Here is a 27,382-nt window from a genome sequence, read left to right on the forward strand (position 1 = left end):
CAGTAAGAGAAACAGAATCAACCTTCTCATTTTGAAGACAGACTCCTTATTTGTTCTTCCAGCTTCTTTCTCTGCTTTGCTGTTCTCAGTCTCTTGCCCTGTGATTTTCTTCCCGTTGTCTCTTCTATCAGCCGAAGCCTATGTACTGGGACCCACTGTTCTTTCTCTTTTCCTGTGGAAATACAAGCATAACCCTTTCCCCATATGATTATTTTTCCTGGACCATGCCATTGTCCTTTTGCATCACGCTACATGGCCTGTTTTCCTTCATTCTCTATTTGTGTTTTTTCTAGAAGTGAAGTTCTTCTTGATGTTTTTATAGCAATAGCATATTTCATGGCTGCTGAAAGATTCTTATCATCAAATTTTAAATATAAGACTAAATTAAGAGATGCCTGAGGGCCTTGTGTAATTCTCCCTTTTTGTTTTTGCAAGTAAACCTTGAGGGAACGATTTGCCCTTTCAACAATGGCTTGGCCTGTAGGGTTATATGTAGGTATTCCTGAAATATGAAAGATTTATAGAACTGGGGCCCAAGTACATGCACTCAAGCACCCCACCCTGTTCCCCTTTAAACTGATGGGACCCAACACATTTTTGGGATAAGGGACGAAGGTCTCGGCTTCTGAAACTGTTTCTTGTTGAGATTGGACGTACAGCTGACCCTGCCTCACAGGGTCCCAACATTGGAGGGGTTGGGTCTTTAACCAATATGATGAACTTGACAATTCAGAGGGTGATAGGTGATGGTCTTGGACAAAGAAACCTAGAAGACACAAATCTGGCACAAAGATTAAACAAACAAGAACCAAAAAGGAGTAAGAATATAATAACTAGAAGTGAGGTAGGTGTGAGAATACTGTCAGACTTCCTCACACTCTCTTGACATACTTATTAACTATCTAGGGATAGGAGGGGCTTGGATGATTCCCATTTGTCCCCAACCTCCTTATCTGCTTTCTATATATTTTGATCAAGCTTTTATTTAGCTTTCCAAATCTCTAGAACTGATCATTCAGACTGCTTCATATTCCTTTATATTTCTACCATCGACAAGATAGTGCATAAATTATTACTGTTCACTAGCATAGCTGTATTGTCTTAAACAAAAGAGATTTCTAAGTTGAATCTCACAACCGAATAGATGATCATCGTTGTTTCGTCGGCTTGTTTATCTTTTTCTGATTATATTCGCTCTGGAAGGAAAAACTTTAGAAATTAAGTTGTTAATAAGTTCACACATTAATTTTAACTTTTGCTTATCAAAACAACAAGATCTTTTCTGCTTTATAGATCATTACATATTAAGTAGCAATACATTATCTTGAAAATGAAAATTTTAATAGGCTTTAGACTTATTTTCAAAAATATTTCTTCTAAAAATATTTCTTGTTCTTATTAAAAACAGTTGAAATTTTATCATAATGTTAAGAGAATTACTAAACTTTTAAAAAGAAGATTCACAATGGTTGTAATTTTTACTCAAGAAAATTTCATGTCTATGCCTACTACTTAAAAATGTTTTTGAAAGATAAAGTTGTAAAACTGCAAGTGGAAGTGAGGGAGACTCTGGAACAAGGTCCAGTGACACATCTTCTCCTCCTTTTCACTTGGGAGTTCAAAAGCCTTTATCTCTGAAGTGTCTTTTTTCATTTTCAGATTTATGCATTTTCTCAATTTGCCTTAGTGCCAAATAATACAATAAATTCTGACCTGTCTTAAACATCCAATTAGGAGTGACATGTTTCACTTAAAATATGACCAGAATAACTACCTTTTAGTTGTATCCCATACACAAAAACTTTTCTCTTTTAGGTGAGGCATGAGATAATTAAAATGCTATTCAATCTGCCTTTCTGAGATGAGGGAAAAAAATTTTCCCCAATTTCTTCTTGTCTTTCTCTCCACCTGCACAACCTGGCCAGGGTTAGAAGGTAGAAAGAGAGAGAGAATTTTACCAACAACTTTCCAATAAATTCCAAAACTTTTATGCTTTCCTTAAACTTCATACCCATGTTGTACCCCTAGTGGACTTTGATTAAAGCCCCTTTAAAACTACACATACGTTATTTTTCTTATCCAAAACTGCACTTAGCAATCATATAAACTAAATAATATAAGATTAGTTCCTCTCTTTCTCTCTCCCATTCTCCTCCCTGATGCTGCAGCCATCAGAGAGAAGGGATGAGGGGGAGGGAAAAGAGATAACATTCCAAATTCCAGCTACAATGGAGTTGGCCCTAATAACTCACAAACACATGCACACAGAACATGTAAAGACTGAACACATATACAGACAATAAAAAAAAATTCAAAAACTGAGAAAAGATTGTCAGAAATCCTCTGCACAAATTAGACCTATGGCTTGATTTCTTTTACTTAGTTCCAAACATACTTTGTGAGATTCAAATTTCCACAGTAAGTAATCTCCTTCAAGAGTGATTTTAAACTTGTTGGCTCCACTAGGTGTCTCCCTTGCGCTCTCTCTCCCTAGAGACCGTTCAAGTTAACTTCTGCTCTTCTCTTTGCTTCAGTGTCCTCCCTTCTGGCAGGAACTTTCGTTTCCTCCTTGAACTTAACTGATTTTTTCTTTTCAACTTCTAAGTCCCATAATCTACTCTTTAACTCATCTATCTCCTGTTGCATTCTTTCTCTCTCCTCCTGCCTCCGATTCTGCTCCTGAAGCTGTCCTAAATTAGGATAAATTGAAGGTGGACTGGGAGAATTCGCAAGGGGATGGTTCGGGGGAGGACTCTGGCGAAAGGGAAGGTGTTGTTTGTGTGGAGGCTGTGAATTGCCTGGGTTGCAGATCACAACAGCCATCTGCAGCCTGAAGGGCTGCTTTTACTATATTATACAGAAAGAAACTTGTTAGCTCCAGATCCCCAGGATTTTCGGAGTTATAGCTAGTTAACTGTTCTCCTACAACTTTCCACGAGATTATGGAGACCGGAGGTCTCTGCATTGTCCAGGGACAAATTCTTTCTACTTCCTTTAAGAACTCCCTGATCACATTCAATTGAATGACGACCCCCTATGTCTTAGCTGATCTGTAAATTATCTTAACAAAAGTTTCTCTGTCGGCTGTCTCTATTGATTCTACTAGCCCCATAGTAAGATTATTTTTCCTTCTTACTTCACTGCTCTAGAAGCAGGTTACTCACAAGACTGGTGTCTTCTTTTCCTTGTCTTCCTGAGGTTGGGTGCACCGAAATTCTTCTCAAAGTGGTCACCGCCGAGTCTCCTCAGGGCACACGGGTTGTGTCTTTTCCCCCACTAAAGGACTACACTTTTGGCCCTGCTGTGTTGCGTGGATTTTTTTTTTCTGCCCCGCAAATGGGCACCAGATGTTGGGGTCCCCTACACCATTACGGGGATCCCTAAATCCTGACCCAAGGCTCTTGTCCAGCAAGAGACCTTGATCTAGTGAGTAATGAAATGAGGTGGGAGGCAAGTTGGTGAGAACTCCGTTTATTCCAGCTAGCTCACATGCATATATAGTCTTAATTACGTGAACATTCCTAAGCCTATACATTGAACCTATCACCTAACACTTTTCCTTATATGGGTGTCTTCTCCACTGGACATCCAGAGCTGGACAAAGAACTGCCACGTTGCAAACAAAGACGAGACCCTTCCTCCAGAAATCCATCTAGTTCCACCCCTACTGACAAGCCCCCAGGTTATCTAGGCAGGCTCTCAGTGTGGCGTCCTACGATGGACAAGGGTCGGCTCTAACTCATCCAGTTACAGTGACCTACTTTCCCTTTTGTTTAAACTATTACCAAATATTTTGGTAAGTACTGCTTTATTAAATGATTTTAGATCTCAGAGTCTTTTCCTCATTCCTACTTTTTTTTCATTTTTCCATTGAGTTGAAACTTTTTGTTCCTCCTAATAGTTATTATTTTCTTTAGTTCTATAAAGTAAGTCCTTTACAAGTTTGATTGATATAGTATTAAACTTCTAAATTTTTTGACCATTGTCATTTTTATCATATTGTCATACTCTCAACACAGACAATGAACATCCCTCCAACTACTCATTTTCCTTGTTTGTAATGAGATTTTAGTAGTTGTGTTTATATGATTCCTGTGTGTCTTGGGTCAATACATAAATATTTTATTTATTTTTGAAGATATTTTGAATCAAATTTTTCTCTTTCACTCTTTTTTTGTAAGGATTGTATTGAAATTCTTATTGCTTTGTGGATTTATTTTACCTGTTATTTCACTAAAATAGTAATCCTTTTTTATTAGTTTCTTGGTTGGTTTTTGAATATTTCCAAATAAACTATGTTGTGATCTTCAAGTGGTATAATTTTGTTGCATTTTGACAAATGTTTAAACCTTTAATAAACTTCTTGTCTAATTAGTGCAGTTAACATTTCTAGAACTGTCAAATAATAATGGAGAGAGGCTAAATACTTGCCTTGCTCCTCTTCCTTTTTGGAAATCTTCAAGTGTTTCTCCATGACAAATAATGGTTTCACTGGGTTTGAGATATATACTTTCAATCCTATTAGAGAATGATATTTCATGCCTGCGATTTTCAGCCTTTTTAATGTGTAAGTGTTCTCTATTTTGTCAATTTGTCTACTTTGTCATGTGTTTTTTTTTTGTTTATATGAATATTTGTGCTGCTTTTCTAATGATGAATAATCTTCCATCCCTGGAAAACTTGGGGATTTTTAAAAATTTGCCTCAATCTACTTATTATCTTTTTAATAATTTATGCAATCTTTATATATTGTATGTATATGTTGTACATACTATATATTTATTACACACATATATATTATATGTACGTATAATAATTTATACAATCTGTATAATAATTTACAATCTATTTGTTGTCTATTTATATATTTAAAAATAATCCAAAAATGAAGAAAAATCAAAGTACAGCCGTGCTTTAGGACGATGCATTGTTTTATTTACTTTGATAATCACCATTCACGTATATTTACTGAGAGTCTACTATACTAAATCAACAGATGTACCTTTAATGTTTCTTCTGATTAATGAGACAATTAAAGACAATAGAAACAATTGTTCACTAAAATTCAACGAGGAATAGATTATATTAGTTAATTGTCTGAAGGGATAAGTTTTGGGAGAAGAAATATAATCTTAACAAGAAATTGAGCATTTTTTCTTGCACTCTCAGACATCATGATCTTCTTCCAAATATTGAAAAAGGCACCTCCTGTCAAAGAACAAGAAATGTGTTAGTTTCTAAACCTGGAAAAATAGGAACTTTCATATTAAGATTGACCTTAACTGAAACAAACCAGTGAAGTGAAAGAGAAACAATTGTGGACTTAGAGGACCTAAAACTAAATTTCATTCCTGCCATCTTTGTGAACCTGTGTAAGTAATTTCCCTTCTCCAGAACTTAGTTTTGATGTAAAATGAAAGATTTAGACAAGATAAACTTCACGAACTCTTTGAATTCTAAATCTAAGATCGATATGATCTTTTTAAAACTACAGGGGAAATATGCTAATTTAATTCCACATTAGTGACCAATTGGCCAGCTCTGCAGGAAGTTTGTTCTTAAATAGTTTTTTTTTTTTTTTAACAATTCTCAAACTAGGAAAGAAGAAATAAGGAAAGAAAGGAAGAAAGGAAAGAAAGAAGGAAGAAATGAAGGATGGAAGGAAGGGAGAGAGAGAAAGGAAGAAGGAGAGAAAGGAAGGAGAGAAAAGAAGAGAAAGAAAAAAGAGAAAAAAGAAAAAAGAGAGAGAAAGAAGTAAGGAAGAAAAACAAGGAATGAAGGAATGAAAGAAAGAAAAAAAGAAGGAAAAAATGAATGAACGTAAGGAAGAAGGAAAGGTAGAGAGAAAAAGGAGAAAAGAAGGAGTAATCTCATATCTTATCTGCATAATCAAGCAAAACAAATACCCATAATAGACAATATCCCAAAATGTCTATCATTCTGCATATTTGCACATCTTTTACAATGCTTATAAAAGTTTGTTGAACAGCTTACTCAATAAGCTAAAAGTTTACATTATTTCAAGGCATTACCAATGCATGACTAATAGCCAAAAGCCACATTAGCTATGCTGGTCCTGGTGAAGGGCTAATTAGTCCCCTTACAGCACAGGTGAAGTGCTGTATGAGAGCCAGCATCAGAAGCCAAGGCTGGGCTTGTGATCTTCCTGAATCTGAAGAAAGGAAGGAGCTCAGGCTAAGACTCAGTTCCTAAAAGATGGCTCATGTGCTTTACCTGAAGCTATATTGAAGAATGGAGAATATTGATTACATCATGGTGAGGTCACATGGGTTTATAATATTGGGGGGGGTCATAACAAAGAATTTCTTTGAGGACAAGGACTAGGTTCACACAAATACTTGGAGGCCAGCTCTCATCCCTTCCACAGGCTCTGGTGCAGCCACATTCATCTACTTGCTGTTCTTCACACCTTTCCTTCCCCCATTTTCTTCAAGGCCTTTGTACTGGTTTGAGATCACTTTGCCTGTAAGAATTCCAGGCTTTCTGCAAGATTCAGCTGAAGCTAAACTTTCTGCAGGAGGTCTTTCTTGCCTTGCTCCTTTCCACCTCTCTGTCTCCCACATCTCTGGAGTTCACCCCTGTTTACCTTCCTCTACTCTGCGTGTACTTTGCGTGTACTTGGGTAATATAAATGTCATTTACACCATTCAAATATAAGGGCTTTAAGGTCAGCACTGGTTTTTAAAAAGTGTTTTTGCTCTTTTTTGCATCCTCAATACTTAGCACAGTACCTGAGATATAATGAATAGGTTAAGAAATACTTAAACAATTGATTGACATGAATGGTCATGAATTTAGAAACCAAAAACTTAGAATCTGAATCTCATCAGTCTACTTACCTCCTTGAGTGGCCTTGGACCAGACACCTGACCTGTTTGGGGGTCATTTTTTTCAGTGTAAAATGAGAGAGTTGTACCAGATCATGTCTTAAGATCCTTTCCTACTCATGACCCTTTGATCATATCATATTAAGAGATATTGCTAACTTTTTCAAAGAACAAAGGGTACCAAATGCATAATTCACCTTATTTATCCAGTCAGGCTTAATATTATCATCTCATTTTGATTATCCAGCTTACATGATTTTCATATGTTTAGAGTTCATACCTGAAATATTATTTATTCCAGAAATTATTTTTGTTATGATCAAGAGCACTTTTTCAGATATATTAAAGTTCCAGCCAAGAATGAACCAGTCTCCAATGGTGAGTTTTCTGTGAGGGAATGTGGAAAGAACTATTGTTGAATTCTTCATGTCAGAGGGGTAATTTGCTGCCTCCAGGAACTCAACAGTGGTTAGAAAGCCTTCAGCAAAATGTTTTTCATCTGTAGAATAAAATTGGCTACTAAAAAGAAAAACTTGTAATTAGTAAGTTCACAGGAGTTACATAATACTCTCCCTGTCCCTTCCCAATCTTCCTGAAATATAATTTTCCAGTAAGTATTTTATGTGCAAAGCCTCATATGGTTCAAATTCTGTTTGAGGCTTACTACCTCTGTTATCTTAGCTAGGTCTATCGTGTTCCTTATCTACGGCAACCAGGTGACATAGTACATTGTGTGCAAAACCTGGAGTGACAAAGACATCTCTTCCTGAATTCAAATCTGTTTAAATAACTTACTAGCCGAACAAGTCACGTGTCTGTTTCCTCATCTGTAAAATGAGCTGGAGAAAGTAATGGCAAACTACTCTAGTATCTTTCAGATGCCAAGAAAACCCCAAATGGAGTTGTTAAGAGTTGGACTTGACTAACAACAACTGAACAACAATATCCTAATCTATAAAATAAGGAACTTGACTTTTGAAATCCCTTCCAGTTCTAGATTTATGATACTATAAGCCCATGAACCCATGCTTAGAGTCTAACACCCAGAACACATCATACAGGAACGATCATTATTTTAGAATAGCATAGGTTGAAATCTCTCAGTCTTCTGGACAGATCCCTATAGAATTTCTTTAAGAACTTCAGAGTCAGCTTCAGTCTGGCCCACTTCTGATTCGTGTACTCCCTTAGAATCTTTGATATGTTTATCTTTATTTATCTTTCTCTCTCTTCTAATACTTTTCCTTTGGCTAGCTTCTGCAAGTTACTTTTACTAATAGGACATAATGAAACAGCAGTTTGTAGGGCTAAATAGAGAGAAGGCCATTGTGAGCATCAAAGCAGGCTTTGCTCACATATCCTGCACTGAAAATGATCTCAATTGCTCCTTCACCACCAGCTGTATCCTTAGCCTAGTTTTAATTGATGAGAATGAATAAATAGAGAAGGGGATGGCTTGAAGCAAGCCCAGATGTTTGCTCCTCTCCAGTTCTTTAAGTCAAATTTTTAAAAATGGTCATCACTCAGTGCCCAAACCTGTTATGCATGTCTACAGGAAGGAATTCTGAGGGTTTCTGTTCCACGTTGAGTCCTGTAGATTATAACTCATAAATTGCTTTTTCAAGCATATGCCTTCACAGACAGTGCTATAGGGGTCGTGCTATGTAGAACTTCCTGAAGAGTTAAATCTTAGGAAACTGAGGAGTTTGAAGTTTTAGGAGAAAACCAAAAAACAAACAGCAGATTTCACTGTCCCTCCTGATTGAAAAGATTTTCTGATTATTTTTTCCCTTGCTATGTATTAAGATAACTTTTTTTTTGCCAAGGAATATGGTACTAATACAGAATAACATGTAATTCACTAAGTATACAATTTTTTCAGCCACAACACTTTTAGTTTGGCTCTTCAGTCCAAATCTCCTTTCAAAATTTATCTGTAAAATTCTGTTAGTCTGTCTAGTAAAGTTGCTGGTATGGTGTGTTCTCATTTTACCTCTCGGCACCTTATTTCCTCATCAGCAAAATGGATGATAATATCATTTGTATACCCTACATCCCAGGGTCGTTCACCAAAAAACACTTTGTGTATATCTTTGTATACCTATCTGAAGGTATCATAATTATCACTCTTCAAAACAATGGATTTGTTTCCTAACAATTTCACTGAAATGGCTTGTGGTCCTGGAGTTTGTAAAATATCCCCTTTTAATAAATCATTTATTAATCACTGATCAGATTTTTTTTTTAGTAATTGTGAAAATCTCTGGAAACAGTCTGTGAGCAAGAGGAAAATGTACACTTATTTGCCATATTGTTAAAATCAATCATAATAAAGAAGAAAATATAGCCAAAAAGTTACTTGTCATAGAATAGTGGCTTTCCAGCATCTATCCCATTCTGATGTCTAGACCATATATAATGAGTTATTTTCTCCATATCTGTGTTGTAGGTGGGGTTTTCTGAGTTATTTGATGTCTTCTCCCTGGCCTGTAAATACTAAAGAATAAAGAAAAACTAATTTTAAATTAAAAATCAAGGTATTTCTGTCTTAAAATTTCTAGTCAATAGTCATCTCTATTTTGATCATTGTTTGAGATTACACATACATTTTAGAAACACATGGGGTTATTTTTATGCTAAAAAAAAGCTATACTCCACACTGAAAGGATGAAATTGGAAGTGATCTTTGCAAAGCTTACTATCCTTTATTATCTTACTAACTTTATTATCTTACTAACTTACTATCCTAACTTACTTCCTAGCATACCAGTTTGATGCTCTTGGTCTTCCAGTTGATGGGATAGACAGAGTTTCATATTATTCTTCACCTCAGCAAAAATTTGGTATCTTCTCACAGAATGGCACTTCAATATCTCCATACTACACATTCATCATCATGGTATACCATCATGGAAACACACTAACTCCACAGCTTTTCTCAGGACTTTTCTCAATCTGATCTTTTAGAAGTGGTATTTCAAACTTAAAAATTGTTTTCTATAGTCAATGTTTCAATGTGCTACCAGAAACATAGGACTGATGTGTATTACCGTTTTAGCCCAAATTGAAACTTTTGGGCTTTCAAAGACTTGCAGAGGTATCTTTGAAGACAATGCCTTTGAATGCCCATGATGAGATTTTGGAGGAAGAGTTTAGTACAACAATGTTTGTAGTACCTCAAAAATCTTTAGGGTGCCTGCCATCACCTGAGGGTAGGATGCATTACATTCTTCAAAGGAATAACAGAAATCAGATCTGAGTTCTTCTTGTTGTAATAACTCCATTGGATATGACAAAGGCCCAAAGAAGTTTGATTTCAAGGCAGCAAGGAAAAATGGAACAATCACATAATAATTAATACCTGTGAGGTAAAATACAAAGTATGACAGTCAATCATTTGGATAAATCCCTGTACAAATGAGAAAGAGAAATCAAAACTTCTTTGTTTGTGTCCATATGGCTAATTCAGGCAAATTAGTTCCTTGGTCATTCAATACCAAGTGTTGGTTCTAGGACCATGGACAGAAGGGAGATGAACCAAGCCAAGTAGGGAATATGCCCAATGTGTTTACATTAGGTGTGGTGATTCTCTAATCAGGAAAGTAAGTAGTAAAGGGTCCAGATACTTGAATGAATCAAGTTATGCTTCCATTCCTTTTTTTTGAATTTTGAATTTGTTATTATTTCCCCACTAAATAGTATTTTATTTATTAAATTAAAGATAGTTTTCTACATTCACTTTTATAAGGTTTTCAGGTCCAGTTTTTTTTTCTCCTCCTCCCCTCTCCTCCCCAAAAGGGCAAGCAATCTAATACAGGCAAATTTCTGGGAACCAAGAAGTAAAATGACACCATAAGGCAGCTAAGAAAAGTTTAGAAACAACAGCATTAGGTAGCCCTATATTTTGAAGAGCTCTGTAGTGAAAGACAGAAAGCTTATGAGACTCCTGCAATAGTGAAGATATCAAATAGTATATAATTCAATTATAGTGCTGGTTTTGTTAGCAGAAAGGTTAGATGGATAGGATATGGGAATGATTGGAAATAAGGAGGAAAAAAGAAGGAAGAGTTGAGGATGATTGTAGGATGGTGGAGTCCTCAATAGAAACAAGAAGAAATTAGAGGGAAGGTCATTTTGATGTAGATGGAGAAGGAGAAAATATAAAAAGTAAGGTGGATCCACTCTCATCAAGCACCTACTCTGTGGTGATCACTATGCTTAGTGCTAAGACAGTTTGAAACATAGTGATTTTGATATTTTACTAGAACCTACAGGCAAATATGTCTTGTAAACAGTAAGAAATATGGGACGGTAGCCTCAAGGATAGATTTGGATATAGATATAAATGCATAGATTTTGGAACCATTCTCAATGATGAGAACCAAAGCCACAGGAATGGATAAGATCACCATGTATAGAAAAATAAAAGAAAAATGGCCACATGCATGGTCTTGGGGGACAGCCATCCTTTGGAGTTAGAAGGATATAGATTAACCAGTAAGAGAGGAGAAGAAAAACATAATTGTATATGTGAAAGAAATAGGGACAAAGTACCATAATAGGTAAGGGAGTGAAGATTATTAAGGAGAAGATGACAAAATATCATACAGTATGGAAATAAAAAGGGCTATGAAAAAGCTAATGGGTTAGCCAATTAAGAATTATTTACTGGTATCCTTGGAGCCGGAAATTATGTTCCAGGTATAGAGTGAGTACAGGTAAAGTCTCAGGAGAATGAGAAAAAAATAATAAGAGAAAAAGTTCATGAATTAACTAGAGAACTTAAAAACCTAAAAATCTTACTCAGTGCTTTTTCCCTGCCAAGCTCCAGACACCTACACAAGCAAGCTTGCAGGTACGTGTGTAAGCTTAACATGAGAATGGGAACCTTTGCTGCAGTGACTATCTGAATACTCCCACTCCATTTCTAATACAGTAAAGCACCTCATTTCTTCTTCCATCTTCTTCTTCTCAAGCTCCCCACCCCCACCCCAAACTCATCCTGCACTCTCTACTCCTTTACTTAAGTCTCTGTTAACGAGGCAGCCCTTCATCTTGTCCTGATGAAGCCTTCTTCAGCAAATTGTCCATTCAACCATAGTATTGGTCAATCTTCTATCTCTTCCTATCTGTTGATTACTTCCTTGCTGCCTTCAAACCTGCCCTTTCCCCCCTCCTTAGAATACTTTCACTAGTCTTAGCTTCCATTATACTCCTTGCTTATATCTTACTCCTTTTCTCAGCCAAACTCCTAGAAAAGTACAAAGTATGTTAAGGAATTTCCTTCCCCTACTCTTATTGAACAAATTCCTAGAAATTATAATGATCACAGGAAAAGAAGACAAATAAAGTGAAGATAATAGGCATTGGTAAACAGAGTGAGAGAGAGAAGGAGAGAGACAGAGAGAGAGAATTTCAGAGTCAGAAATATCCATGTTTGCTAATGTTTTTCTTAGAAAATTCTAAAGCAGAATCATAGAAACTCTTTGAGAGAATGATTAACTTGAGGAAAGTAGGAAGGTACAAAATAAACCGTAAGAAAAAAACACATTACAACTCTTCAAGAATAATAACAAAATCCAAGAGGCAGAACATGCAAGTCTCATTTAAAAATAATTAAAAACACATGAAATATCTTTGTATCAAATCTACCAGCATAAACTCAAGAATTATTATAAATACAATTATAAAATACTCTTGAAATAATCACTGAAAAAACCCGAGGTATATTCTATAATCATAACTGAAAAGTGGCAGTATAATGACATAATTCTACTTAAATTAATTTAAAGACTTAGTTCTATGACATTCAAACTATGAAAAGGAAACTTTCTAAGAGGCAGGCAAAATGATAAAATTCATTTCGGTGAAAGTTCCCCCTCAATTTCCTCCAAGTTTTTGGAATATCAAGGTAAGTACTAAAAAAACATTAGGGATGAAGAGGGACTAGCACTTCAAGATTTCAAATAGCAATATAAAGTAATTGTCATCAAAATCATTTAATATTGGTTAAAAAATTAAAAATTGATAACTGGAACTGGCTGAATATCATATAATCATTAAGTATTGAACCAAAAAATGTAGTGTTCAATAACCCTGAGACAACAAATTATTTTGTGAAAGCTCCTTATTTGTTAAGAACTGCTGAGAAAACTATAAAGCAAGATAACAGAAATTTGATTTATACCAGGAAGATTTTAAAATTCATTATACAAAGAGCTAAAATAGATGTAAGACCAGATTATTAAAGGCCATAACATATAAAAATGTAATGGAAGAAACAGGGGTCTTTTTAAGCTATTGCTGGGGAGTGAAAGGTCTTCTCTAGAACAGGATAAAGGAAGTCACAGAAGATATGATGGGCAATGTCAGTTGCCTGAATAGAAAAGCTTTTATATGAACTAAATCAATGTAAAAGAAGAGAAGCTGTTAATCAGAGAGGGAAAAGTTTTGTATTACTCATGTCTGATGAGGGCCTGAGACTCAAGAAAATTAAAACAACTATTGAAAACCAAAATCCACAATAATAATGGAAACTCTTAACAACTATGTGAAAACTGCTCCATCAGTGTTAAAGAGATGTGAAGTTTCACCTCATACCCATGAAATAATAAAAAATTCAAAAACATTAGAATAGTCAAAGTTGGAGGTCGTAGGAAGAAATCATACTGCAACAGTTTTAGTAGAATTGTGAATTTCTCCAACCATTCTGAAAAACAGTTTGTAAATATAGGATCAAAGTAACGAAAGTGGACCTATCCCTTGACTCAGTGACTTCACTGTTAGGCATTATCCATAGGTAGTAAAAAAAAAAAAAAAAAAAAAAAGGAAGGTTTCATATACAGTAACATGTTTATAGGAATGCTTTTTCTTTTAAGCGGCAAAGGACTGGGAGCTAAGAAGAAATTCAAGCATTGGACAACTGATAAGAAATTTGCAGTGCATATTAGGAGGCAATTCGGTAATCCAGTAAATGGACTTGGAGCCAGCAAGACCTTAATTCAAATCCTGTTTCAGACATTTCCTAGGTGACCCTAGGAACCTCTGCCTATCTTAGTTTTCTCACTTGTAAAATGAGGATAATAACAGCGCCTGTTATTTGTTGTTTGGAGGGTTGTTTGGAGTGTTGTTTGGAGATAAAGTTTACTACATTAATGCTAGCTATTAGCTATTGCTTGTAATGGAACGTTACCATGTTGTAAGAAACAATGAATTAAAAAAGCAGAGAAATGGATCATAAATTATAGATTTTAAAGCTAAGAAAAACCTTAGAAGTCATCCAGTTTAACTTTCTTTTATCATATGTATAAAGTGAGGTCCAGAGGATTTAGACATATTGTCCAAAGTCATGTAAGGAAGAAATTGACTGAGACATAATTTGAACCAAGATTCAAATCAAGGATTCTTTCCACTACACTACACTGCCTATGGGAAAAATCTTTGTTAACTGTGGCAAAGACCAGTATGCAGGACTGGGGAAACAACATACACAATGACTTGGGCAATGCAAATTAGAAAAAAGAAAAATAAAGAAATAAAAACCTGAATACTGAATAATATAGTGGCCAAAATTAGTCCCAAAAAGAAATATGAGAACAAATTTTCCTCCTTTCTTTAGAGAGTTGAGGAACTATGGTTGATTTTGATAAACTACTTTATCTCTTTCAAAAGAAATTCTTTATTGTAATAGATGTGCCTCAAAGAGTGTAAGAGAAATGTTTGGGGAAGGTGATACAACAACAAAACATATAATTTTTAAAAAATAAAAGAATTAAGAACAAGAACTTGATGATATGCTAATTTGGGGATTTGTAGACAATAACCGTAGGTACAAATCCTGCCATCTCTTTGACCTTGGCCAATCATTTAATATCTTTGAGTCTCAAATTCCTCATTTGTAAAATAAGAGAATTGTGTTCTATGATTCTAAATTTTGTTCCAGCTTTGATTCTTATGATTCTAAAAGAAATCTTCATTTTTTATTACTTGATCTTAATATGGGTCATTTTGTTCTATGTATTCATCTAGAACTATCACAATTGGCTACCAATATAGGCAAAATTCACTGTGTGATTGCTCAGCATTGTTGAGATTAAAAATTAACTCTCTCCAGTGTCTTATATGCTTATTTCACATGGGAAAGTTTGTAGTTATGCACCCCATCCCTTCCGTTTGATAGCTGATTTCTCCTTTTGTATGACTAGATGGATTTATTTACATATCATTCATCAATAAATCAACACACATTTATTATGTTATTTTATTATGGGCCAGAAAACACGCTAAGTGCTAAATCTAGGTGTGGTCAGTTGAAAAGTTGCTAACTGCCCCTATCTCTGAAAAGAGCGTCAGTTAGATTGGTTGGGATAAATCATTACACCCTAAGGTGACTTTAGCCTTCTGATGACTGCTGAACAGGTGAGAGTGACAGAGAAGGATTCAGCAGGACTGATTCCTGCAGAGTGCCTGACCCTTTGAAGTGCCATGACCTTCCAGTGATTGTTGAACAGCTGGAGGTGAGAGAAAGAGATTTGGCAAGATTGAGTGATTTGTTTAAAGGGCAGTATTCAGAAATTATTGAAGATAAAATTTCCCTTAATCATCTTGACTAAACTTTTTACATATACAATGTTTATCAACATATATAACTTGCAAGGGTCACTTGTTTTTCCCACATAAACTTTCCAGTACTCTTAAACTAGAGAGCCACATTAAGACTTGAAATTTTATAGGGCCATACAGATAGCACTAGACAGTTCAGAAGTAGAAATCATGTCATTGTAAAATACTCACCACTCCATCCACTTTTGACTGAGATGAAGCTCTCTTTTTGTGGACGGCCATTAACTAAATAATTTGAAGGATCATTATACCTTCCTACAAGTGATAAAGAGATGGAAAATTATCTTTAGGATTTCAGATGCTTAGGATGTTGGCAACAGAAATTGGCTACAATGTAAGAAAACTAATGTGGAATAAAACATAGAGATTTACAATCCAGTTTGTAATGAGATTATCTTTTTTTAAAAGTTTTTCTCCTTTCCTATCATACATTTTTACAGAAGCAGGGGTCTTAAGATCCCTTAATCCACCCCTTATTTTAGATAGGTGAGGAAATTGGAGAGGTCTAGAGTAGCTAGTGTTTTTCTCAAAATAACAAAGCAAGGAGTAGTGAGGTTAGGAGAGAATTGTGGACTAGCTCCAGTCTCCTCTTTGCAATCCATCCTCTGTACAGCACCCAAACTGATGATCCTAAAGTATGTCTGACCATATCATTGCTCTGTACAATAAAATTCAATGATTTCTAAGATTAAAAAAAAAAACCAAACGAGAAGTATCTTGTATTTAATACACATAATAGTCTGGTTCCAAGCTGTCTTTCCAGATTAATTTCCCATTATTCACTCTTATGCTCTAACCAAATTGACACACTTGGTGTTTTCCACATATTACATTCCATATCCCACCTCTGTGCCTTTGAATAGGGTGTTCCCCATGTCTCCCTCCTCATTTGTGCATTTTACAATGTCTACCTTCTTTAATGACTCAACTCATTTATTATTTCTGGGAAGCCTTTTCTGAATACTTGAGTCTTTCATGTTTGGTCTTCCTTCACCTATCACACACACATCTTATTTAAAAAGTAGAGCATAAGTTTCTTGAGGGCAGGGATTATTTCATCATTGTCTTTGTATCTCTAGGAGCTAGCACTATTGTTTGCACAGAAATGGCACTTAATGGAAATAAAATTGTAAATGACAAAGGAAATTGATCATTCTCTTCTCCTTTGTGTTCTCTCCATTGAGTAGCAAATGCCTCTTTGAATAAATGATATTGGGATAAATCACCAGCCACCCATAGATAAAATGAAAAGAGGAAGTCCAAGCACAAAACAAATATTTAGAGGAGGTCGCATCATTCTAAAATGCTACTGACAGACCTCTGCACACACACACACACACACACACACACACACACACACAAGCATGCATAGATACACATACCTAGCTGTTTCAAAAGAAAGGGTATGTAACTAAAAAGAATGATTAATATCCTGGAAAATTAGCAGTATAACCATTCTTTCATACATATAGATTGAACTGAATTGACACCGAGCTCATTTTCAATTCTCAAAAATTTGTGATTTTCTTATTATTATTGTGATATTTTTAAAAATTCACATTACTATTGGTTTTTCCTTAAAAGAAAACACCGGTTTGTAAACAGACCCCCTGCACTGGGAATACTGGTGAATAAAATGATCATTCTTTCAGAATAGCCCTAGGACATTCAGACCATAGCACTCAGAGAGTATTTGCTGAAATTGTGCTCTCATGACTACTATGGTTTATACAAAAGAGTGAGAACTCTTTGAAGTAGTTAAAATGTTCATACTTGTTTGATAGAGTATTCCATAAAATATGGTGAGGGCCCAGAATTCATTTCCAGTATTATTTATTCCAAACTGAGTGAAATATTTTGCTGAATAGTTTAGTATCAATTTATACATGCTTAATCTGTCTCTATAGTCCCAAGGATACATGATGACTTTGTTATCCTTGACTGGGAGATCTTCTACACTTCCAGGCACTTGGTCCCAAAGGTAGGGGTAGGCATAATTCTCCACTGTGGCTGACCTGGTAGGAAAGAAACACAGAAATACTGAAAGTAAAGTGGTCAGAGAAGAGCAGACATTTTTATTGACCATTTTTCTTTCCTTTAATTTTTTGCACAGGACCAATGGGTTTTTATAGGACCTAAAGGAGACAATTTTTGTTGGCACATATCCTTGTTCATCAGTTGATTGATGATAAATCTGAGAACAGTGCCTGAAGCAAGGAGAAGTTACACAAACACAATAGAGAAAGAAAAATATTTGCCTTGCCAGACTGAACTCAGACAATCACAGGAGGCTTAAAGGGAGAAGAGGCAAGGAGAAACATTTATTCAGCAGAGGAAAGGATGACAACAAACGGGGTATGATTAAATATTTTGTTTACGGAATCTCTCTTGATTTAGGAAACTTTTATGATATGAGCAATAAATTTTGGTGTACAATATGGAATTTGACAAAGGTTTGCATATTCTTCGCACTTTAGATGATCAATTTTTGTATTTGAGGGCAAAAAATTATACAAAGACTTTTATAACTTTTAGTTTTAGAGATACTCTCCCCTACAACTTCTTATCCATCATTTTTTTTTTTTTGCCATGGATTCATTTGGCAATCTGATGAAACTCATGAATCTCTTCTCAGAGTAAAGTTTTAAAGCCCAAAATAAACCACACTGCATCATAAAAGAAATCAATTATATTGGCATATAATTAAAAAAAAATTTTTTTTAAAAACAAGTTTATGGGCCACTGATTAAGAATCCTACTCAAATACAGTTTGTCACTTAGCCTTGCATGAAGAAACTAAATCAGAGAGAAGTGATATTCTTGAGATCACTCAGCTAGTTAGTCACAAGAATAAGATTAATACCCAGATTTCTTTACTTCTTTTCAGTACTCTGGTATGTCCCATGACATGAAGAGGCAACCCAATCTCTGCATCAAGTATGTAGTCCCTGTGCTTTGCTGGAGTTTTTGCCACCTGTACTAAAAACTTTTAATTTACTTGGCCCAAGAAATAAAAGATATCCAGAGGTAAAGTAATAAAAGACAACCCTAGCTACTTTGCAGTGCTATAATGTATCATCTCAAGCTTTTCAGATGAGAATAACTATGAATATAGATCATGTCCGGTTGGATTATGTCTGTGCCAGGGTTTCCTAAAAGCCACAACTGGAATGAGGCTGATTTATAGATACAACAGAGTTTTAAAAAAATTTTTATCAGACTTGAAATTCACTGTGTTACAGCCAAAGAGGTTTGGAGTAGGAACATAAGGGTAGGCAGTAGGTAACCTTGGTCTGTGTTTTTAGCATGAATAGAAGCAAATTTCCATGGGTCTTGGCGGAGTCCAGGCTCAGTGAAATAGTTACAGACATTCAGATCATCGCTAGCTATGTTAGCAGAGTGGGGCTATGTAGATTACAATATTTGAGAAGCCAGTTTTCTCATCCTATAGAGTAAGAGTAGAAGAAGATGATCTCATAAAAACTTTCAAGTACTATGACTGTGTTTTTCTCTGATTTAAACACATTAGAGATGGATTAGGAAGACTCTATTAAAGACAGTCATCACATTGAGGAAAGTTCTAAAAGAGTTTTGCTGGAAGAGATTTCCACCCTACCTATTCCCAACTTTTTTCTCTCTTCATTATTTTTTCCTATTCATATCCTGAATTCAAAAGTTCAGGTACCAGAATGTCTAGAGAGAAGATGATTCCCTAATGCATCTTGGGAAAAGAAAAGTATAGTTCATATTTTCCTGAGGCAGCATTTCATTTGGAGAACAGAGGTATTGAAACATTCAGACAGGATAGGGCCAAAGATGTGGTTTCTAAAAAGAAATCACCAGTCTCCCTCCTCCAAGTATATTTTCCTCCATTGGGAAGTCTGAATGACAGTGTGCTACTATGAATCTTGGGAAGACTATTGAATTTTCTGATAAAGAAGGACTCAATTTAATGACAATGGGTTAAATATAGCAACCCCAAGTCCAGTTTCCTTTGGGGAGGACTTGATGGGCTATCTGAGTGAAGTATGTTTCTGAATTTTGTATTTATTCATGGGATCCCTTAATATAGTGTGAATTTTCTGGATTGGGGGAGAGGTAAAAGTTGTCCCATACCTGATATGCATCTCGTATAGTTAGAACCTGTACAGGAGTTGGAAACATTGTTATTCACATTTGTTGATGTCTGTTTTTACTTATGTCTTGTCTGAGATCAGGATTACTATCCATAACTTTATTGAGTTCACCTGAAGCATATTTTATCTTGTTTTATCCTCTTAACTGCGCAAGTCTTTATCTTTCAAATGTGTTTCTTGCAAACAGTTCATTGCTAGATCTGCTTTCTGGTCTATTTTCCTGTACTCATATTTTATGAGGGAATTCCTATGATAAACATTCATGGTTATGATTGTTAATTGTTCATTTCCCTCCTTGTATATTACATTTTTTCCCTCTCTTTACTTCCATCCTCCTTCCCAAGAAGAGGATGGTGATGTGAGTGAAGAAATGTGATTACCACTAGTGATCTAACTTGAATTAATCATCTTCTGCTCCTTTGCTTGTCTTCTTCCTCCCTAATCAGTGGTTCTTATCCTTTTTATTTCTCTTAACATCCCTCCCTTTACAATCAATCCCATGATATTGCTCATTGTTTTGCTTAATAAAGTACATTAAAAATAATTGAAAATCTTCAGCCAAATCATGATAATAACATCATGCTAGAAGATCAGTGTTGAGGAATGCTACCCATCTCCTGATTGAGAGGTGATGCAAAAAAGCAGAATGACAGATACATATTCTTGGAACATGGCAAAAAGTGAATTTATTTTGTTCAGTTATGTATTTTTTATAAAGTATTGTTTCTCTTTTAATATTCAGTGAAGGGACAGATATGGGTAAGAGAAAAATAAATGCTTGATGATTTTAAACAATTAAAGGACTAAAAAAAGATTTTGGGTTATGATGTTATAACTAATTCTCCCCTAGATCTACCCCATTCACATTTCCTCTTCTCCCAGTTCTCTCCTGTTTCTCTGTTTACTTGAATAGATTTATGCACCAAAATCTTTATGTGTATGTACCCTCCTTCTGGTTCAGATGCAAGTGAGGTTCAATGAAGTTTACTTCCCCATCTCTTCTTCCATGTTTGTCTTCTTGTGTATTCTATTTATCTGAGAGAGTTAATTCCACCTCCTTCTTCCTTAACATATTCCTTTCTTTTTTCATTTTCTTTCTTCTTTTAAAATAATCCAAACATAACAAAAGCACTCAGAGTTGTAAGTCTCTAATTTTTGCCTTTGGGAATATCAAGTTTCACTGTTTCCCATCCTTTATAATGTTAGTGACCAATTCAACATGTGATCCTGATTGGTCCTACCTGGTACTTGATATTTTCCTTTTGGAATGCTTGTTGCATTTTTTCTTTGACCTGAAAGTTCTAGATTTTAGCTATGAAGTCTTTGGATATTGAATTTTGGGGTTTCATTTAGGAAATTATTGGTAACTATAATAGCAGCAATGCCATTGTTAATAGTATTTTATTGTACCTACTATATGAAAGACATTTTACAAATATTATTTCATTCAATCCTCACAAAAACTCTGAAAGATAGTTGCCTTTATTAACTCCATTGTATAGCTGAGGAAATTGAGGCAAATAGACCTTAAGTGACTTACCCATGGTCACATAGCAAGTAAACACTAGCATTCTAGATTTATTTGATGGAGAAGAGAATGACATATATTCCATTTTGGTCAGCAAGATTCCCTTACGGATATAGAAGACATTTTAAAATTGCCTTTGTGTGTACGTGGAGGGAGAAGAGATCAAGGGAACTACTGATCAATTTGAAGAGTTCCCTAAATCAAGATTATGAAATTACAATACTTGGATGTTTGTTTGAAGGGCACCTTATGGGGGGTAGATGTTTATATTGGCACCTTGCTGAGAACCCTGGCCCCTCAAAGATTGGCACATTTCCTCTTCTTTTTTTTCTGGAGGTATCATCTTGGTGATTTGCTAATATTGAACTCATGACTAAACAACATCATAAATTATTCCTGAAATGAAGTTTATCTAACACATGTATTTTCTTCATAAGGCAAATCATAGTGTGCTTAAAAATACTAGATGGGAGAAGATTCTGGGAGGATGGTGCAGTACATCAGAAAATTTCAAGCTCTCAAGATTTCCCCCCACAGAAGAGTTAAAAATAGCACCTCAGGGTGCACAAAGTGTGGGTGGAGATAAATAAGAATTGGGGCATAATCAGAATCTTCTAGGCACATAGAAGAACAATCCCAGGACAAGGTTTGGTCCCTGTGAAGAGGAAACACCTCCTGACTAAGATCCAGTTTAACATTAAGCAACAAGCCCTGGGGTTTTTGATTTGAGAGGCTGCCTCAGCCCCAGCCACAGGAGTTTCCACCCCCAGGCTACTGAGGGGAGTTTGGTTTTTGAGCCTGGGAAGATTGAGGGAACCTCTGCTGATAAGGAACACCAGACCCAGCTGTACTGTGGAATAACAGAGGGAGAGGGAAGGATCCAACACAACGCAAGTGAGTGCAGAAGCAGTGTGATAGAAAGCCTCTAGCTGTGGGCATTTTCAGGAGGTTAGAAGTTTGGTTTTGGTTCCAGGCAGGAGGGGAGCACTGAAGATCCAGGGCAGGAGGCACCATTTCCCATACCCTGGGGCTAGAGGCAATTACCAAAACTAAGTTATTACCACAAAAAAAAAGGTAAAGGAGAAAGAATCCAACCATAGAAAGTTGTTATGGGAATAGAGATGACTGGTGTTCATCTTCAGAGGAGGATATTGGAGCAAAGAAACCCCCACAGAGTAATGTGAAACAATCAACTGCCCAAACAGAATTCTTACAAGATCTTAAAAAAGAGTTAAAAAGCAAATGACAGAGATGGAGGAAAAACTAATGAAAAAATAGGAATAATCCAAGAAAAACCAAAAGGTTATGAAAGGAAAGTCAACCAATTAGAAAAGGAAACCCAGGTCTTAAGGAAGAAAATGAGACCTTGAAAATTAGACTGGGGTAAAGTGAAGCCAGTGAAATTATGAGATCAAGAAACAATTAGCCAGAATATGAATAATGCAAAAATAGAAGACAAAGCAAAACATCTTATAAGAAAAACCACATATTTGGAGAATAGATCAAGAAGAGGAAATATAAAAATTATCCGAATACTGAAAGTTATGATCAAAAAAAGAATCTTGCTACAGTAATACAAGAAATAATTGAACAAAATTGTCCCAGCAGCATTAGAAGAAAGGGGGGCAAGTAGAAAAAGAAAAAATCCATCTATCAGCACTTAAAAGAGATCCTATGGGGAAAACTCATAGGAATATCATAGTCAAATCCAAAACCCCTGGGTCAAGCATAAAATATTAGAAGTATCAAGACTGAAACAATCTAAGTATGGTGGTGCCACAATTAGACTCACAAAAGACCTAGCAACAGAGACCTTAAAGGCACACTGATCTTGGAACATAATATATAGAAGAGCAAAAGAACTGGGGCTCCACTAAAAAATGTCAAACCCCACAAGGTTAAGCATTATCCTGAAGGAAAAAAATAGGTATGTAATAAACTCTCAGACTTTTAATATTTTGTTTAAAAAAATCCTGACCTTAGAAAATTTTACATACAAGAACCAAGAGAAATATAAAGTGCATACTAAAGACTGATTATAAAGTATTCATAAAGACAGACTGTTTCCTTTTTATTTTTCATGTATATGAAATGTAAAATGTATGTATAAGATTTTTTTTAATAGTTGTTTAGCTCATAACCAAGATTGGGGAAAACGTGAGTAGGATATGAATTTAAAAAGCAAAACCATTTAGGAACAGCTAAAAAGGGCAATTATGTTATGCAAATGAGGTGCAAGAGGAAGAATTGATATAGAGGAATTAGATGGGGGAGGAGGGTTAGAAGAGTATAAAAGTCTTCTAAATTCAGAAGAAATAAGAGAGCACAGGGAGGGGAGAGAGGACAAGGGAAGGATCTTTAGAGAGGAGGGGAAGGAAAGAGGTAAAAGGGGATATAGAAGGGTGTTTAGATTTATGGGAATGGGAAGATGGGGGGGATCCTTGGAGTGGGGTAGACAAGTTAATAGGAGGGCAAGGTAGTGAGTAGAAGTAAAGTAGAGGAGGCAGGTGGGTACAAGTGATATGCAAAAACATAAAAACATAAAAAAGATCAGGAGTAGAATATGTTTGGGAAAGTATATGTCTACATATGTATGTATGTATGTATGTATATGTATACGTATATGTGTATGTATATATCTAAAATTATAAAGAAACTTATCTAAACTTTATTGCAGTTTTCTGGGAGAGTGGGGGGAGGGACAAAGAACAAAATTAACAAGTGTACATCAGAGAACAAAAGAATTCACAAGGAAGCAAAGACAAGATGGACAATTTTCAACACAAGTAGAATTTATCATACAGGCTTTCTTGATTGAAAATTCATTTTTACATAATTTGAATCCTCTCTTACATTCTGCTATGCTCATGACATGCTTTTTTTCCTTTTTAACTTTGTATTTAAGTTCCAGTATTTAAGTTTATATAGTTTTGGTTCTTTTCTCTATTTTGTATTTGTGTTCTGGCGTTTGAGTCCAAAATAAAATTTTTAAAAAATGTATAATGTTCTCCAAAAAAAACCTCTCTTCAACACTTCAGCACTAGCCATGTTAAATGGTAAAAATAAGGCACTAATTAGATGGTAAAATGATACATGTTTATAGCATGGGAGATAAGACTAAAAGGCAGAGCATGACCTTGTTTGATCACAGTTGGGAAAACAGCAACCAGGGCAACTCATATATTTTTCATCACTTTTCACATATCCAAGAATGACCACAAAACTACTGTGAATATACATTTGGAGGTTACAAATATCTTTTAGGTAATACACAAATTTGCAACTATTAATCTATGAATAATGAGAAACAATTATATCTATTACCATAAAACAATTCCCTTGGAAAACAGGATAAGAAATCTTTTAAGAAGCACAACATTCCCTCTAAACTAGATATCTCAGACTCATAGCCATTATGCTGCACCTGCCACATGCCAGCAAAATTTCCCATTATGAATCAAAACGGATTAAAATTTAACTGACAAATATTTAGCAAAATAAATAAAGCACAATAGCACATAGGTAACATTCATTTGTGATTTTCTAAGTCAATACACCTACAGGGGTTATTTCTGTTGGAGTTCAATGCCAGCATTCTAAACGATAGCCCAACAAAAAGAACAAATATTTTATGTCTCTAATCTTGACTTTTTTCACATTATGTTTCTCCCCTCCTCTTATATAAATGCAGTTCTATATTCTTTCAGTTACTTCGCCTTATTTTTTTAAGGTGGTCCTGCTCCCACTGGCTCTTTTCTCATCACTTCTCATCCACTCTTGGAGTTTTGTTATTAATTCCTTCTGTCCTGCTTTTATCTGTTTATATAATCCTTTACCCCCTCTTTGTTTCTTCTCAGTTAGTCAAATAGATTCCTCTTTCCATTCCTCCCCTTCAATTAATCCTATTCATTGCTTTTATAAATTTCATTTTGTACCCCTTTCAAAAATATTTCTCTCACTCTCTTCATTACCCATCCTCTCTGTCTACTCTAGATTTTCTTTCTCTGATTCATCAGCTCTATAATTATTCTGTCTTTATCCATTGTTTGTATTCTTCATTCATTCAAAACTTTCAGGATATTCATTTTAGGTTGTCCCCTCTAGGCTGTTTCTACCATTGGATTTTAGAGCTTGATCCTTAGATTTTCCCTTTCCATTATGCCTCACTCACAGAACAGTACCAATTATTCTATTTGTCAGAGAGGACTTTGTCCCATGGTAGAAGCCCTCCCCCATCAACTCCCAGATAATGCACCCTGCCACTGATCTATTCCCTTCCACTTACCTTTCCCCCAACATTTGTCTCAAAATCTCCTCCCAGGGTCCATGCTCATCTGTGAACGGACCTTTGACACACCCAGTACCCCATATCACACCCAGTTCCAATCACCCTTCACAGATCATAGGAATATTCACCAGTGGAACCCTCTCCCATCACCAAATGAATGTTTTGTAGTATTTTTCATAGATGCTTGAATTCATCTCTGTGACCTGGAGTTCATATTTCTCTCTGTTGTTGATCTGATTATGTTCAAGGTATTTGAGGTTTTCTTTTTCCTGGTATGATCAGTATTTTGTTGTCCTTATCCTTCTTTATTGCTTACTTTCTGACTCCCATTTATTGGTGGTTTCCTTTAGGATCACAAAGTCTTAGCCTACTCCCTCACTGGGTAATTCATAGCTCAAAAGCCCAGGACTCTGCCTGAAGTGACTTGGATCACCTTAACTGAACCCATTTTTAGATGCTGAGATATTTTTTCCTTTAGGCTTAGTGTATTCACAGCAACACGGCTCCCCCTCCACACTCCCTTACCGTTTTCTGTGTGGTGACCTGTCCTGTTCCCTCTGTTGCTCAGTCCTCTGTTCTAATAGCAATAGTCAAGAGCTTTATAGCGCTGGTGCTATAGACTATCAAGGTACTGTCTGGTTTTTGCAGCCCACAGAAGGCTTCTGCTTCTGACAGGCTGCTGCTGTCTTCTTCAGCTTAGATCTGGGGTCTCCAAAGCACTAGAGGGAGGGAGGACCAGAATGTAGGGTTGTTTTGTTACAATCCCATGTGCTGATACTTAGATCAGCTAGTGCAGTCTCTCTGACAGCAGCATGTGAGGTGCAAGAGTGAGTAATGAATGATCTCAAGGTATGCATCAGGGCATCAATTTATGATTTTATTTTTTGATCTTTTTTAAAAAATCTGAGTGTCCTAACATATGGAGAGAGCTGACTTTGCTTTACTTTTGGCTCATAATTTCCTTTTTGGAGAGGTTTGAGGAGCCATGAAGATCAGAAAACAATGTCTAGTCTTCCATCTTGTTGCTCATATAAATGACCCTGAATTCTGGTAGTTTTGAAAGAAAGAAATCAACCTATCAATAATTATATGAAGAAATGCTCCAAATAACCAATAATTGTGTAAATCTAAACTAAAAGAACTCTAGAATTCTATCTCCTCTATGAGAATTGTAAAAATTACCAAAAAAAAAGGAAATTGGGAATTGTTGGAGGGGCTACAGAAACACATATACACTGGTGTATAGTTGTACTGTGAAGTGGTCCAGATATTTTGGAAAGCAATTTGGAATTATACCGAAAGAGTCACTTAACTTTGATTTGAAAGTATCTTTATAAGACTTGCACTCTAAAGAAAAAAAAAGAAGAAAATACATATAAAAATATTTGTAGAAACTCTTTTTGATGTAGCAAAAAAAAAAAAAAGAAAGAAAACATAACCAAGCAGAATATTCCTAAATTGGGGAATTACTAAACAAATTATGTTATATGAATGAAATGAAATATTAGTACACTGTAAAAATTATAGAAGGGATTCATTCAGAAATATCTGGAATGCTGCATTGGAATTGATGGAGAACAAACTGAGCATGCTCAGGACCATTTATACAGTAAAAAGACCACTATAAAAAAGTCTTAAAAGACTTAAGAACCCTGATGTATACAATGATCAGCTCCAGAGCACTGATGGTGAATTATGTTTGCTTATCTCTTGACAAAATGTTATAGAACCAGACGTGCAGAATGAGACATTCTTTTGTGGGGTTATTGCAAATATTGGGATTTGTTTTGTTTGAATGGGCTTATTTTTTACTTTTGTTGGAGTCATTTTAGGGGAGAAGGATTTAGAAATTTTATATATATATATATGTATATATGTATGTGTGTGTGTATATATATATATATACATATATATGTATATGAAGCTTCATATTATAGCTAGTCTCCATCTTATTGCTGTG

The 27,382-nt window shown here is 35.5% G+C and overlaps 1 protein-coding gene across 2 annotated transcripts in view; it reads right to left on the reverse strand.

Annotated features, from left to right (window-relative positions):
* Positions 1–4,923: 4,923 nt before the first annotated feature.
* Positions 4,924–27,382, reverse strand: part of LOC140526773 (protein LEG1 homolog) — a 57,667-nt gene continuing 35,208 nt past the window's right edge. Inside the window, exons 2-7 of one of the 2 annotated variants that reach the window (XM_072643290.1) lie at positions 17,244–17,485; positions 15,642–15,725; positions 10,025–10,209; positions 9,208–9,344; positions 7,129–7,367; positions 4,924–5,208 (exon numbers count right to left, since the gene is read on the reverse strand). In XM_072643290.1, coding sequence (XP_072499391.1) covers positions 5,090–5,208; positions 7,129–7,367; positions 9,208–9,344; positions 10,025–10,209; positions 15,642–15,725; positions 17,244–17,391 — 912 coding nt within the window. In that variant the 5' untranslated portion in view covers positions 17,392–17,485 and the 3' untranslated portion in view covers positions 4,924–5,089. Of the gene's footprint in view, positions 5,209–7,128; positions 7,368–9,207; positions 9,345–10,024; positions 10,210–15,641; positions 15,726–17,243; positions 17,557–27,382 lie in introns of those variants that run through there. The other variant, XM_072643289.1, reaches the window with a different exon arrangement.

The sequence above is a fragment of the Notamacropus eugenii genome, chromosome 2 (genome assembly GCF_028372415.1).
Source record: "Notamacropus eugenii isolate mMacEug1 chromosome 2, mMacEug1.pri_v2, whole genome shotgun sequence".
Lineage (NCBI taxonomy): Eukaryota > Metazoa > Chordata > Mammalia > Diprotodontia > Macropodidae > Notamacropus > Notamacropus eugenii.